Source organism: Oxyura jamaicensis, chromosome 1 (genome assembly GCF_011077185.1).
Source record: "Oxyura jamaicensis isolate SHBP4307 breed ruddy duck chromosome 1, BPBGC_Ojam_1.0, whole genome shotgun sequence".
NCBI lineage: Eukaryota > Metazoa > Chordata > Aves > Anseriformes > Anatidae > Oxyura > Oxyura jamaicensis.
The window spans coordinates 65,643,838-65,653,982 of record NC_048893.1 but is presented as its reverse complement, the minus strand read 5'-3'; the positions used below and the strand labels follow the sequence as shown (position 1 = coordinate 65,653,982).

General features: G+C 37.1%; 1 protein-coding gene across 3 annotated transcripts in view; it reads left to right on the top strand.

Moving 5' to 3' along the window:
- The window catches only part of EPS8 (epidermal growth factor receptor pathway substrate 8), a 131,666-nt gene that overhangs the window by 83,434 nt on the left and 38,087 nt on the right, over positions 1 to 10,145 (top strand). For all 3 annotated transcript variants that reach the window (XM_035346804.1, XM_035346822.1, XM_035346813.1), the window contains exons 4-8: positions 4,188 to 4,255; positions 6,186 to 6,347; positions 6,511 to 6,660; positions 8,920 to 9,002; positions 9,952 to 10,088. In XM_035346804.1, the coding sequence (XP_035202695.1) occupies positions 4,188 to 4,255; positions 6,186 to 6,347; positions 6,511 to 6,660; positions 8,920 to 9,002; positions 9,952 to 10,088 (600 nt within the window). The remainder of the gene's footprint in view (positions 1 to 4,187; positions 4,256 to 6,185; positions 6,348 to 6,510; positions 6,661 to 8,919; positions 9,003 to 9,951; positions 10,089 to 10,145) is intronic.

The following is a 10,145-nucleotide window of genomic DNA, read 5'->3' as shown; positions in this document are numbered from 1 at the left end:
TTTTTTTTTTTTTTTTTTTTTTTTTCTTTCAGTGTAAGGACTTTAACCCAGCCAGCATCTAAGGACCTACCCTGAGTGAGTTACTTGATCACTACCCCTCTCTCACTGCACAGTGGGATAGAGGAGAGAATAGAAAGAGCAAAAGCAAGGAAAAAGCTCATGGATTAATATAAAGACAGTCTGATAAGTGAGAGGAAAAAGAACTAAAAACAAACAAATAAAAAAGAGCAAGGCAAAGGCATTTTGTATTACATACTACATACCAGCCTCCCACAGGTAGATCAATGTCCAGCCAGATTCTGAACATTATGTACTTTGGAAAGACTACCCCTCAGTTTTGCTGTTGAGCATGGGTTTATTGCTGAGCATTAATTTATATGCTATTGGCTTCTGGTCAGTTTGAGTCAGTTGTCCTAGCTGTGCCCCCTCCCAGCCTCTTTCAGACCTCCAGTCAACTTGCTGGGGGGCAGAGATAGAAATGAATTCCTTGATGCTGTGCAAATGCTGGTCAGCAATAGCTAAAATCTAGGTATGTTATCAACACAATTTTAGTCACAAATCCAAAACACAGCACCATACAAGCTGCTGTGAAAAATTAACTCCATCCCAGCCAGACCCAGTATATTCAGTAAGTCAGCAAATTCATGAAATTGAGTCATGCTTCAATAGTAGAGTATGAGTTATTAGCATTTGAATATCATGTAATAAGTCAAGAGACGTTTTCAGTTATTCTGCAAAAGCGGTCACAATTGTATCAGCAAATATTTTGCTCGAAGTCCAAGGCAGTGGAGCACATCAACAGAAGGGATACAAAGGGTTCGTGTAGGGTTTATGTACTCCTTTCTGAGGACAAGGTGAGAACTTGCAGATATATATATATATATATATATATATATATATCATGTGGGGACTTTATTCATTCATTTGCATCCTTTATGGCACTTTTGTCAGCGCAATTTATGCAAGGCAACCAGTAAAGCTATCTCTCTGGGAACATGGGAACATATCAAGCAGCTAGCTTGATAATATGGGGAAAGAGACCTGCTTGCTAAATACGAAGTTATAAAAAGGCTGATAAACAAAGGTTAAAGAAAAACTTCTTTAGAAGCAACTGAAGAATTTTGCCTGATGCTAGGTTACTTATTAGAAGTTGTATTTTGAAGGGTGAATGATTCAGGATCGATGGATTACCCATAATATCTACCTCCAGCTCCTTTGTGGCAGTGTTGACAACATTCACAGCTACTACAGGCTACTTTTAACTCATTCAAAACCAGAAAAATGTTGCAGCACTGAACAGCAACTAAGAGCCTGTGAGGTGTTTCCCCCCACTCACACACACTTTTGTGTGTGTGTGTGTATGTGTTGGTCTGTAACTGCAACAAGACTTGAAAGCCTTCCCATGTTTAGTTTGCATGCTCTACTGTAGGGTTTAGGTTGCACTACTTTCCTGGGCTCTGGAGTATGAAAGTCTAAGTGACATGTTGCAGTGTTTTTAGAAGAAGGGTTTGTTGGACGGATGTGAAAGGGTAACTCACATCTCTAACAGGTTCTAATAAACATTCTGCCAGCACAAGTGTGTTTAAAAAATAAATGGGTAAATAAGAACTGTTGCTGAACTCAAAGTAGACTGTCAGTTGTGGTGACCATACTTTTTATTTGTTAACACAGACACTGACTGACTTTTACTAATTCAAATTCTATTGAAGATCTTGTTACTGTCATGTTGTAACTAAGAATGCAGAACTTTGGGGGTCTCCTTTGCTCTCAGATGCAGGCAGTCACAGCTTGTATTATCATTCAGAAAGCTCTCTTTCTTAATACAAACAATATTATTCTCACCATGACATAGTGTGTTGAAAACCTTGCCATCTTGTCCATTGTGAGTCCTGTGCTGTTCTGTGGAAGAGGATGTGTTAACCAGTGCTCCAAGTGTTCTTGGATATCCTAATGCAGAACAAAATTTTTGTGAATCAGAGCAAGGAATCTCTTGCAATAGTCATTCTCTGTTTTTTAATTACTTTGGAGCCTTTACTTCCACCAGGATGTCTTTATTTAAAACCACTCCAAATGTTATTTTTTGCAGGATTTTTAATCCTTACAGTCGTTGTAAGATTTTGTATCCTTAAGTAATTTGATATAATTAGAAATAATGTTCTTTTTCACCTAATAATAGTAATAATAATCAAAGTTGAATATTTGATGTGTTGTTAATTGAAACTTTTTTTTTAAGGGTGTTTTCTTTCTTACCAGACAGAGTTTGACTATCATTTACAGTCCATTAAAGAGGGATGTTAACTGATCACCTTGGAGATGCAAATCATTCTATGGAGTTAAACTAGATACTTTTTTTTTTTTTTTTTTTAATTCCCTTGTTTTATTAGGAACAGATGGACTTTACTTCTTCAGATCATCATCCAAACAAAAAAAGAAAGGTAGCAAGTCAGACAGTACTGCTTCACTGACTGTTTTTGTTGGGATGTGCATGTGTGTGTCTATTATCCTTAAAAGAATAACAACCAAACAAGATGCCTTAAATAACATGCTGCAAAAGCAGAAATATTATTTACAATTGGAATCAATGCAGGTCCTCTGTCCTGGGATTTCATATGGGGTGATTAAATTAAGACATCAATTTTTTAACACCTAGTTAAAAATTCTGGTAATCCATGGCATTCTTCAATTTTATGTTTGCATTGTGGACTCCTCTTGCTAAACCAAGCTGAGTAGCTGTGATAAGGGAGCAGGATAGCTCTTCTGCATGAGCAGTGTTTGTCACTGAGGAGGGGGCCCATCAAGCCAGGGAGGGGTTTCAGAAACTGCATTGTCTTTCATGAAACTCACTGAGGATTGGAGAGGTAATGGGTGTGATTCTAAAAGGTGACAAAATACTTCCAGACATTACATCTGTAAGTGTTGGCACTTCTTTCCTTGTCAGTACCTGAAATTTCTGTATGAAGGAATCCAGGTCACAGACAAGCTTTTTGCAGTGTTGCTTTTATGGCGTCCTCACTACAGATCTCTGTACATCACAGATCATGTGTTTGGTAGTAGGTAGCATTTTTAATTTTGCAAAAACGAACTTAGCTCTCATGGTGACAGAATCACATGCTCTTATTTTTGCCCCAACTACTCCAAATGGGTATGATGAAATGAATGTAACATCAGTTATGTATATTTTCTTCCAAACACAATCAGACTGCCTATTTTACTTGAAGATCAGAAATGTAATTAAATGGAGATTAAAAAAAATATGCAGAACTCCCTTTACTTCTTTTGAACAAGTCTCCTAGTGACTTTTTAGACAGAAGTCCCAGTGTTTTGGATTGGGCACTTTAGTGGTTATGGGGGTAAAAAGGAGAAAAACCCTCCATGTGTTGCAATCATCTTTTTTTTTTTTTCCTAATAAAGTTGTTCTTTTTTTCTTTCTTTTCTTTTTCTTTTCTTTTTTTTTTTTTTTTTCAGCATTCATCTTAATTCATTATTTTGTGGTGTGGGTGTGTGTTGTGTCCTCATCTTGTATCTTCCCTTCCCTTTTCCCCTGGTTTGATATTAATCTTTTGTATGGAGTAAAAGGCAAACAATGTTTCTGAGTTTGCAGCAGTTTGTTTGTCAGATGAAAAATATTTATGTTCTGAGATATTTAATTTGTATTTTGTTGCTGCAGCTTTTGGCTTTTTTTTCCCTTCCCTGTTTTCCATGTGTTTTTCTACATTAGTAATTCAACAAACTGAATGCTCTAGGAAGAGATAAGGAATGACTCAGGTCTGGTTTGTGTGTGACTTTGTTGTTTTCCAGATTTAGCATGAGAATTATGTTTGTATTAGAAAACACTTTTGCTTTCAAGTGCATTCATACAACAAATCTAGTTACCATGTTGCTACCAAAGTGGTAAGCTAGAGATTTTAATAGTCAGGCTTCCCAATGAAGTGTTTTCCATCAGAGCTCTACTCCCATCCAGAGTCAATGAGACAAGAAAACTGGCTTTTAACATGGATGTAAGTACGATGCTTGTGCTGAACTATGTGAGCATGAAGGTTTTTCTTTTGAATACAGAAATAAACAGCAGCTCACCTTCTACTTTCATATATATGGCTAGTCTTAAAAGCATCTTTGAGAAGTATCCAAAACACAGCATGATAAGAATTTGAATGAATAATTATTCTTTCTTTTCTCCCTGTCTTTAGAACAAAGAAAGAATTATGCACGGGACAGTGCCAGCAGCATATCCGAAACTTCACAGTATCACGTAGAGGTGAGACAAAGATGTATGACAAGGCGACGTACCAATTACAGCATTTGGTTACGCACAGTGATTTTTGCTTACATGATTTTTGAGGATAATATGCTTGAAGACATATGAATCTTCAAAAATATCCTACCAGCCTGAGGTCACTTCAGAACAGATTACACTGAAATGTATCAAATTCTCTAGCTTTGCCATAACGAGCTGGAATTTTTATGTAGAAGAATGTAAGCAAAGTTGTATATAGTTTGGCAAAGGGACAGGGCTTCTCAATGGGATCACAGCTCAGTGTGTTATGCTCCCCTATCTCTGAACCTGTCTTGTTGCAAGGATGAGGCAGAGCTGAAAAACACTGCTGTTGGTGAGGCACACTGACTGATATTTTAAATGAATACCTTGATCATTTATAATCAACAGAGGGGCTGGGATATTTAGAAAGAGCTGGATACTAAGCCCTAAACGCCTTAGTAAGTCTGTTGTGTAACAGTTTAACAAGTACATTCTGCCTGCACAATTTCATCCCCAGTGAGAAACACAAAATACACTGCTTCTTGTCTTAAACTGCTTCACAGAAATACTGTATGCTGCTGTCATATCTTCTCCAGAAATTACTATGTTTAAAATGTTCAGCAAATTAAGCCTGGGTGCCTATACGTTGTCTGTTAGGCACTTTTGGGTGCAGTGCCTCATTCCGTAGTTTCTTTGGCATAAACTTTCTCCTGCTGCCATCAATACACTGTCATAGGTTAAGATGACTTTTGCAAAAACCTTAGATTCTCAAGTCTGTTTAAGCTGGGTTTTAAATTTAGCTGTAAGCCGTGGAATTGTATGGAGAAGTGCTTCTATCCTATGATCAGCTTCCAAAGGAACATTAATGTTGCTTTTAATTGTCTGTCTGTCTTCAGTTTCTATGTAACCATTTTCATACTCTACTGACATAAAGATTAGTACTGGTATTTGAAGTCTAAGCCTTCCTGTGTGAGCAATCAGTAGAGTTTGTTTTAAAATACTTTGATTATATACAGCTCGTATCTACTCTTTTGTCTGTCATTAATAAGTGTGCTCTTTTCCTGTAATAGAAGAAAACTCACTTGATTCTTTTAAGTTATTTATAAAGTGGGTATTCAGGCATATATTAAAATTGATTCAAGTTGAGTGAATGTATCCAGATCTTTAAAATAAAAAGTGAAGTTAGAGTTATGCCTGGATTAAATTAAATAACTTTATGGGTTGTCTTGCATGTCTGACATGTTGAAGGAGAAGTTGACAAAAAATTAATGACAGAGGAACTAGTTGAAGTGATGTCTGTGAAGTACTGTTTAATTTCTAGACCTTTAATGGAATCTGAAGAATGTTCCAAATTGATGGTGAGCAAAAATAGTACATATGCTACATCTTTACTGTGATCTGCATAAAACAAGCAACTAGCCTGACTGTAGGGTATCTCAGTCCGATCAAGCCCTTTGTGTTTGCCATCAGTGTGCTAACTGGCAGTTCTGGAGGAGATGAGGATGCTCCAGGTCAGGGTGGTGATGGAGGAATGTTGGCAGGCTGTTTCTGGGATGCTACTGCTGACGCTTCTGAATTTGGCTTGCCAAACACAAGTTTTCAGTCCTCAATAAAGCTAATTAAATACTCAAGATTCAATTCTAGCCACGATATGTGGAAGATGTTGGAATTTGCCTTCAAATGTAACCAGTACTGTAGTGAGGAAATGACAGGGGATGACAAATAGTGAATTACAAAAATCGTTTGACTTAAAATGACATTACAAACTGAACAACCTCATCTATAATGTATTGGTGGAATCTGTCATAAACAAAAGCACTTCTATTCAGGAATTATTTGTATTGCTCTTTCATGACAATTTGAATACTGACATGGCCTAGTGATAGGGAGAGTTACAGATTTTTTCTTCGTTGTTTGTACCATTCACTAGCACTTGACCACCTTTGTTCTGGACCGAAAAGAGGCAATGATTACAGTAGATGATGGAATAAGGAAGTTGAAATTGCTGGATGCCAAAGGCAAAGTGTGGACTCAAGATATGATTCTTCAAGTGGATGACAAAGCTGTCAGTTTGGTGGACTTAGAATCAAAGGTAAGATCTGTGAGTGGCAGTCTCATTTTCAGAGGGAAAGAGAAGGGAAAAATGAGGTATGTAAGGTTTGGTATTTTAATTAGTTTGTTATCACTTTCCCTTTTTAACTCATGTAGCTTTTTTTTAAGGCACTTTTTTTTTTTCCCCCCCTCTCTTTCGGCAGAATGAACTGGAGAATTTTCCTTTAAGCACAATTCAGCATTGCCAAGCTGTGATGAATGCATGCAATTACAATTCAATTCTTGCATTAGTATGTAAAGAACCAACTCAAAACAAGCCAGATTTGCATCTTTTCCAATGTGATGAGATTAAGGTAAGGTGGTAATGGAGATTTGCTGTGACTTATTTGAATGGGGGAAATTTCATGAATTAGCAAGTACAATGGATGAAATCAAATAAATGGATTCATAGTAAATAATTCTGTTCTTTCATTCTTATAAGTATGTTTCAAGTTTAATGCATTTATGATTTGAGCACTACTTTATGTTAGTAAATGCAGCATGGTCTGTCTCGTAAGAGAGGAGTGAGTTATGTATGTAAGCTGAATCTTTAGAGCATGTGCAAATATGTTGTTACTGTAAATATTGATTCTTGGGCTCTGTAGCTGTTCATTTAGGTTTGCAAATGAGTAAAGCTTTGGAATGTGTATATGTTTTGTGTTCACTCTTCTGAAGAAAGAGGTCTAAAATAGTTTGAGTTATCTCAAATATATTTTATAATCTGGAAAGAACTCATTCTGAATCTTAACTAGTCTTTTCCCTTTTTCTGCTCTTTTTTTCCAATGAACAATTAACCTGCTCTATGTTTCCACATCTCTGCATCTCTGTCCTGCAGGAGAGATAGTAAAATGGAAAATACTACTTGCAAGAGGGGAAAGTAGTATATAGCAAGATTATAATATTTCTTCAAGCTTTTAGAGTAAATATTTTAATGCATTCAGCAATACTTCTTTATTTCCAGGACTATACATTTTGATGTGTTAGTTACTCTAAATAATTGACATTTCTTTTAATTCTAGTCAATAATTTCATGGTTTCATTTTTTCCTTTTATTTTTTATTTTTTATTTTTTATTTTTTTTTTAAATCCTTCTCAGTAATATATATCATTGTCTTTAAACAGCAGATTGGTAATCACACTGTACAACCATTTGGAAATTGCTACTGTGCTAGTGGTTTGAAGATGACCAATTAATTGTGTTAATTCTAGTTTCAAGAATTTGTTGTTTCAGTGGGAATTGGGATTCTGTGAGAAGTTCAGTTTGTAGTTTGCTAAATAGTGCAGGGCTCCTCTTTAAGGTCTGTTTGGACACAGCCTCCCAAGTTGTAGAGGTGGTTGCTTTTCTTCAGATTTTCATCTTTTGAAGTTGTTCCAGTGTGTACCAATAAAAACACAGAGCATATAAGCAAGACTTGAAGTCTGGGATCCCACTTTACCTCTGGGATATTATTTGAGTCTGTGACTTTACCCCAGGTTCTATTCCTTTCCCATAAGACTTGGCACTTCTTGAGATGTTGCCTTTTTACTGCTTTTGATCAGAAGTTACCACAAACCTCAGGAACCTCTGCAACAATAATTTATTCAAAAATATAAAACTATATTTTGGCCATAGAATATTCTCTAAAAAGTGTTAAATAATAAATATCAGTAGTATGATTAATGAAATTCTTCTGTTATTCCCTCAAGTTTTTTTCCTATTCATTCTTCAACATTAATAGATCTTGGGTACAGTTCATTGTAGTCTGAGAAGTCTGTTAATCCCTTTAGTTACTAAATTAAAGGACGTTTTCTGGTCCTGGCAGAAGTTACATATTCCTCTCAAGAAGTTTCTTCTCCTTCATAAGGGGACCAAGATAGAGGTGAGCCATACATGGACAGGCTGGGGCTTTGACAGCCTGTATAGGAAATTAATTTGTCAGCTGAAGACATGTAATGGAGCATCCTAAATCCTATGAGAAGCCATGACCTATTTAATGCAAGATCTATTAAAATGATGCACTAGACATATCAGAATTTCACTTGTGAGCCGCTGGTGGAAATATGTACCTACAGATTAGGAAATGTTCTGAAAAAATAATCTTTTACTAAACCAAAGAGAAATTGGAGGCCATTGTTACTTCTTAAAGGAGACTGTAACGCTACCAGTTATTTTCCTAATCCTTATGCTGCTGCTATCTATAGTAATTTTGGTTATATCTTTCACTAACATGCTTGACAAGAACAAAAATGAAGTACGTGGAGAAGGATAAAATAACTTATGCAATAATTGTTGGCTTGGGATAATTACAGCTGTTCAGACAAATTTGGTAGCTAGATGAAACACTCATCTGATGATAATGTTTGAGATTGGAACAGTTACAAAAATACCAGCTCCCAGACAATTGTATTGTGTGTTTCTTTGTTCAATTATCATAAAATAATTTATCCCAGATTTATTTATTTATTTTTAAGTGGGATATGATAAGGGATTCTCTAATCTAAGGATACCTTAAAAAAGTGTATGATGAGATAATTATTTCATATGTCTCGTTAGTCTAGCTGAATATTGATGATTTCTGCTTCTGTCTCTTCAGGCTAGCTTTATTCATGAAGATATAGAAAGTGCAATCAGTGACAGCAAAAGTGGGAAACAAAAGAAGAGACTTGAAACACTGAGGTAAAAACCTAACTTCTTGGCAATATATAGAATCACCAACTCCCCAAGTCTATCTACTGTTTCATGTTCTTTTTTTGCTAGTTGATAATGTACTTACAAAATCACATGTAGAGGCCTTGATTTAATACTTATCTAATGCTATTTCAATTTATAGCATGACTCTTAACCTTTCACAATTCCACCTTAGTTATTGGAATATCTGACATAAATGCAGGTTGCCAGAGAATAACATTCTCTGTCTCAGTTCTGCAGCTGGGTCAAATATATGGGTTATGAAGATGGTTAAGGGTCTAAAGGACAAGATATATGAGGCGTGGCTGCAGTCACTTTGTTCAGGCTACAGAAGAAGAGACTGAGGGGATGCCTCATGGCGGCATGCAGCTTCCTCGCGAGGGAAGTGGAGGGGCAGGCGCTGAGCTCTGCTCTCTAGGGACAGTGACAGAACCTGAGGGAACAGCTTGGAGCTGGGACTGGGGAGGGTCTGGCTGGGTGTTAGGAAAAGGTTCTGCACTGAGGGAATGGTCAGGCACTGGGACAGGCTCCCCAGGGCAGTGCTCATGGTACTGAGCCCCGCAGAGCTCAAGAAGCATTTGGACAACGCTGTCAAACATAGGGTCTGTTTTTTGGGTGGTCTTGTGCGGAGGCCAGGAGTTGGACTTCATGATCCTGTGGGTCCCTTCCAACTTAGAATATTATTTACCATGCGACTAGGTGATAGATGTTTTGTTTTATCGATGAATATTTTGCTAACCCCATCATGAAGTGTTTCCTATTAGGTTTAATATATTTACACACCTTGGTCTTGAGTACTGCTTTTTTGGTAAGTCCATAGTGTGTTCAACAGCAGAATAGGTCCTTATACAACCTCCTAGTCTTCTCTGATGAAGCACTAAAAAATAGAATGTTTTTTCTTCAAGTGTCACTTGTGGGCTTCCTTCTCTTCCTGTAGGATGATATCCAATGCTGACAGCACCATCCCTCCACCCCCGCGGGCACCTGCCCCTGTGCCACCAGGGACCATCACCCAGGTGGACGTAAGAAGCCGTGTGGCAGCATGGTCTGCATGGGCTACTGAGCAGGGGGAGTGTGAGTATTTCTGCACAGCGCAGTGATAAACAGTTGTTCTGGGCAGTAGGTTTTTAT